Here is a 5,961-nt window from a genome sequence, read left to right on the forward strand (position 1 = left end):
AATAATATAAAGGAAAATTGTTTTATAACATTTGTGGCCAATGTAATGAAAGATTACTAAAAGATTAGCAAATTATTAACTTTGTCAATATCAAGCATTATTTAGTGTGAAGCGGAGTGCTTTGATATCTTACATAGTACTAGTAGAAGTGAAAATTAGAGTAACTATTTTGGAAAAGTGTGAACCTTTTACCACATTATGCATTGTCCTCTTTTCATAAGATTCTTATAAGTGAATTTTCTAAAGACAACTCCAAGAGGCTTGTCTGATAGGACCCTGGTTACCTACTTGCCTCCTTCCCCTTTTCTTACTGTTAGATTCCACTTCCTTGCTGTTCTAAATCTTTTCTTAGTCAAGAATTTTTTGTATATCCTTTTGTATTGCTTGAATTATTTCCCTCGCACACAGTTGCATGATAAAATCTCTCATTTCACCTTAGACAGTTTGAAAATTACTTTGAGTAAAGCCTTAACCTAACCACATGATATTACTGTTTCTTTTCCTTGCTTTTTGGTCCCCCCTTCCCGCCTTAGTACTCTTTAACCATATTACAAATAGACTTAATGTATCTTCCTTAACAAAAGGAGTCCTGGTGGTACAATTGTTATTAATTAGCTGTTAACCCTGAGTTGGTGCTCAAATCCACCAGTCTACTCTTAGGGAGAAAGGTGTGGCAGATTTGCTTCTGTAAAGAGTCTTCATTGTTGTTTTTATGTGCCAATGATGCAGAACCTACTCCTAGCTGGCCTGCCAGTATTTTCTGTAAATCATGCAGCAAGTGAATGGTTATTTTTCTCCCACAGAGCAGCTCAGGGATTTCAACCACCTGCCTTTGAGTTTGCAGTATAACTCTTTATTACTAAGTCATCAGAACACCTTCTGTAAAGATTGTAGCTTTGGAATCCCTATGGAGCAGTTCTGTTCTGTCCTATAGAGTCACTGAGAATTGACTCAATAGGTTTTTGAGTTTTCTTTCAAAATTGTAAGATTTATGAGAATCGTGCTCTTGCTGTGTTTCTTGGTATTTGAACAGCACCCAACACTTAGTAGGTATCCTAAGATATTCATGAGCTGAATCTTCTGAAAAGAAACCCCAGTAAAAACACATGGGAGAAGTCTCTGCTCCCAGCAAATAATGTGCTTAAATTTTTAACCTAAAAACTATAAGCATAAATTTGTTTAAATTAAAATTATGCATCTGCATTATACAAATTAATTTTAATGATTTCCTAATGATAATTTAGGGAGCTCTAGTGGCTTAATGGTAAAAAGTTGTACTGCCCACCTGAAGGCTCACAGTTCGAATCTATTAGCTGCTCCATAGGAGAAAGATGGGGAATCGCCTCTCATGTGATTTACAGCCTTTGAAAATCTTTTGGAGGATTAGCTATGAGATAGTTCTAACTCCATAGCAATGAACAACAATAACAATAATAACTTGTAGAATAACCTATATACTTTTAAATAGGTGAGTGAAAAGAATTAGTTATGATACAGTTGAAATGATATATAGATACTGCCAAAAAATTAGACATTTGTAATTTGAACATGTGTTCCTTTTTGAGAGGTTTTTTGTGTTTTTTTTTTTTTTTTTTTTTGGTTATCCATCTCTAAGTGGGAGCTGGTGAAGTGGCCAACTTTGCTGCGTATGCATTTGCACCAGCCACATTAGTGACGCCATTAGGTGCTCTGAGTGTCCTAGTGAGGTAAGACCATTATGCTTCTTATGTCTAAATGGTAGGCAATATTTTAGTCTGTAAAATATACTGTATTCTCTACTCACATGTTTTCAGCATAATTTACCTTTAAACTATTCTTTTTACATGATGTACTTTTAGAACATTATCTTCTGTATATACAAGTCTTACCAGTTTGTGATACAAAATGTTTTTATTCTTTGCCTTGCCTGTGATCAAAATCAGCACTAGTTCTACTTTGACTTGTCACATTTACTATATGACATAGTTGCTTTGTCAAATTGCATTTGGTAAAGAATAGGTTTATATTTCAACTTCAGATAGTCATTGATTGGACATCAAGTTGTGTACCCTCAAGGAATGGCCTTGTGGACTCATTTGGAAGCAACTATCTAAAACTTATCCTCTTTTTGTAGTTTTAATGATTAACCACAAATCGAAGTTTGGATTTTGGTTTCCATTTCTAGAACTAATTGATAGGTATTTTTAATCCTATTTAAAATAAAGGATATATAAATATATATGCAGTATCCTCCTGTTCTATTTATTTACTGCCGCTGAAAATCCGCTGGATGGTCAGGTATGGGTCAGTTCTGACTTGATGGTACAAACAACAACAAAATATATAATAATATATTTTAAAGGCTTATATATATTTACTATATTATAATAAATATGTAAAAGATTTATGGTATTTTTGGTACCTTTTTTCTGTATTTTATATAAAATAAGCTAATAAGCTTAAAATCTTATACTATATCTTTTTCAGCTAATAAGTTTAAAATCTTACACTGTATCATTTTCAGCTGTGGAAAAACCGGAATATAAAACATTAAAAGTTGATAATTGATAGACAAACTATTTAGAATAAAGTGAATAAATAAAAATGATAAATCAATCACTAGGGAAAAATGAAAGTTAACTTAAGCATTGTTTTTTGTACAAATTCTTAATTAGGATGTAAATTTGTAGAAACTAATAACTCTTCATTTTAAATTTCATATTGACTTCTTACAGTAGAAAAAGGATAAATAGTTGTGGGGGTTTTTAAAAATTTTTTTTTTTTTAGGATAAATAGTTTTGTGTCTGATGAAGCAGATGATTCCCTAGAAACTTTTGTTTTGTGATTGTGCATTTTCCTAACTATGGCTGACATCCACATTCTGTACTTTCACAGTGTTCTAGTTTGAGTTCAGTTTTTTAAATTCCAAACTGTGTTGTTTAAAATGTAGAAAATTGGCTGATTTCTTCTTGATGCAAATCTCCCCTCTTTGTTTTTTTCAAACAATTTTAGTGCTATTCTCTCTTCATACTTCCTAAATGAAAGACTCAATCTTCATGGGAAAATTGGGTGTCTGCTAAGTATTTTAGGATCTACAGTTATGGTCATTCATGCTCCAAAAGAAGAAGAGATAGAGACATTAAATGAGATGTCACACAAACTAGGTGATTCAGGTAAGAAAATAAAAAAGTTTTGTCTTACTATATTTTACTTAAGTAAAAATGTTAACATAAAGAAACATAGTTCTACGAGGCTTATTATAAAAAACAGGGTTTGTATTCTTGCAAGTCTCTAGGCCTTTGTTTCTTTTTTTTTCCCCTAGCTCTTTATTTCTCCTTAATAAATTTATATCACTATTGCTGCTGATTTTAGTTAGGCATTCATATTACACTACAAAAAGATGAGTCTTAATTTGTTTAAATTGTTTACATTATCGTTACTACTTGGCTTATATACTGAGCTTGATTAAAATGTTGAATGATTTTTTTTAAAGTAGTCCACCAGAGTCCACCAGCATTTGGGCGTGCTGGAATTTAAAAATACTGAAATGTTTGGCCACACCTACAGGCTGAGGGCTAGTGTATTGTGAATCTCGGTTCAAGCAGGATCTTAGGATGGCCTCTCATAAGGGACAAGTGTGGAATACTCGGGGCTCTTAAGGCTTTCTTTGGTCCCAAGTGGGTGTCAGCAGATGGGACTTGCCAGATGTAGTGGGGGTCTCTGGGCCAGAGTCTGCCAGCATTTGAGTGTGATGAAATTTTAAAATACTGATTTTAATGGTTTTTGGTCAAACATTCTTCTAGCTAGTATAGCACTGATCTGTCTACTTGCTGTACAGAGGTAATTCGTGGTCGCTGTGATACTAATGTGTCAAATGCAATAATGGTTACCCATAGTGGATTGTGTTTGATGGAGCTCCTCGATTAAAACAAGCTTGGAAGCAGGAGTGGCATCTATTTCCAAATAGCTTGCCTCCAGAAACCTTATGAACCTAGAGAAACGATGAAGGTCATACAGATGTTCAGGTCTTTTGTTCATAGGGTGGTTGAGTCGACTCAACAGCACTTAACAACAACAATATAAGAAAATAAATGATCTAGTTCAGGAAGTCCAGTCAACAGATGAAGAATTTTATGAAGAGAAAATGGAAAGAATATGAAAGGGAGTAATTATGCTCCTCAGAATAGGAAACACATTTCTAAAGTAAAGGATCCACACCTGTGCACATCAGTAGTAAATTAAATTTCAGATCCCACTTGTGCCTATATGAAAATTCTACCTAGAATAAGAGGCTGTTGTGTGAACAGAGCAAGAGAACACTGTATGGTTTAAGATCAAGAAAGGTTTGTATCAGGATATCCTTTTTCCATACCGGTTCAGTCTATATATGGAACAAATCACTGGAGAAACTGGACTTAATGAAGAGGAATATGGCATCAGGACTGGAGAAAGATTCGTAAACAGTCTGCATGATGCAGCTGATACCTTGATTGCTGAAAGTTGAAAGGACTTGAAATGCTTGTTGGACAAGATCAAGGACTATAGATTGTATCTCAGCATCAAGAAGACTGAAATCCTTGACACTGGACCAATAACCAATATTACGGTAAATGGAGAAAAGATTGAAGTGGTCTCTTTTTTCCCCTTGCTTTGATCCACAATCAATGTTGTTGGTACAAGCAGTCAAAAAAATCAAAAAACATGTTGCATTAGGAAATTCTGCTGTAAGAAGCTCTCCAAAGTTCTAAGGAGCAAGGATGTTAGTTTAAAGGCAAAGGTGAATCTGATCCAAGCTGTAGTCTTTTCAGTTACTTGCTATGCATTTGAAAGTAGATCATAACTAAGGATGAAAGAAGAATCAATGCCTTGAGTTGTAGTATTGGATAAAATAGTAAGTATTCCATGGACAGCCAAGAGAACAATGAACGAACAACTGTGTCTTGGAGAAGTTGCAACCAGGGTGCTCCTTAGATAGAGGTGAAGATGGCAAAACTTTGTCTTACATACTTTGTGCATGTTGTTAGGAGGGGCCTAGGGAGCTCAGGTGGCCTAATGGCAAGAAGCTGCTTTGCAATCCTGAAGGCACACGGTTCAAGGCTACCAGCTGCTCTATGAGAGAAAAATGGGCAATCTCCTCCTGTGCGATTACCTCTGAAAACCTGCCAAAGGGACAGCTGTGAGTCAAATCTGACTCTGTGGTACACAACAACAACAACAACAGTACTTGGTAAAGGAAGGACATCATGCTTTGAAAGGTGAAGTGTCAATGAAAGAGAAGAAGAAGACCCTCAGGGAGATGGATTGACACAGTGACTAAAACATTGGACTCAGGCATATAAGAAGTGGCAAGGATGTCACAGATAAGGCAAGTTTCAGAGCTGCTGTTCATAATAGAGTCCCTGTGAGTCAGTCATACTTGCCTCATACTCAGCAGACTAAAGAGAATACACTAAAAGCTTCCAAAGAGAAAAGATAAGAGTCATTTAGTGGTATGAAGTTTCTGAATAGCAGCAATGGAAATGATAAAACTGGGCAAATTGGAGACAATATGTGATTTGCAAAGCCTATTTTTTATTTCTTATTAATTTCAAGGAAAACTTATTACAGAGACTTTGGATTTCCATGCATTCATTTTTGCACTTTTCTCCCCTCCCAACCCTCCCCCCTGGTACACTACTCTCTTGTAAAAATAAAACAAAAATTCTTTTCATTGTTTTACAATCCCTCCCCCCCAGGTCCACTCCACTATGCAACTTTCACTCTGGACTCCCATCATGCCAAAAATACCTAATCACATATCCCTTTTAAATAGTTTTCTCCCTCATCTGTTTCAGTGCAGTATATATTATTTAACTAATCTTTCTCAGTCTGCCCCCAACCCTGATGTCAGTCCTGTTTTACAACAGTGGCACTATGCAGTATTTGTCCTTTTGTGACTGAGATACTTCACTCAGCATAATGTCCTCCAGGCTCACCCATTTT

The 5,961-nt window shown here is 35.4% G+C and overlaps 1 protein-coding gene across 2 annotated transcripts in view; it reads left to right on the forward strand.

Annotated features, from left to right (window-relative positions):
• NIPA2 (non imprinted in Prader-Willi/Angelman syndrome 2) overlaps positions 1-5,961 on the forward strand; it is a 29,816-nt gene that overhangs the window by 8,173 nt on the left and 15,682 nt on the right. For both annotated transcript variants that reach the window (XM_006898591.1, XM_006898590.1), the window contains 2 exons: positions 1,616-1,706; positions 2,992-3,152. In XM_006898591.1, the coding sequence (XP_006898653.1) occupies positions 1,616-1,706; positions 2,992-3,152 (252 nt within the window). The remainder of the gene's footprint in view (positions 1-1,615; positions 1,707-2,991; positions 3,153-5,961) is intronic.

Source organism: Elephantulus edwardii, unplaced genomic scaffold (genome assembly GCF_000299155.1).
Source record: "Elephantulus edwardii isolate Elephantulus edwardi_28Jun2011 unplaced genomic scaffold, EleEdw1.0 scaffold00234, whole genome shotgun sequence".
NCBI classification, from domain to species: domain Eukaryota; kingdom Metazoa; phylum Chordata; class Mammalia; order Macroscelidea; family Macroscelididae; genus Elephantulus; species Elephantulus edwardii.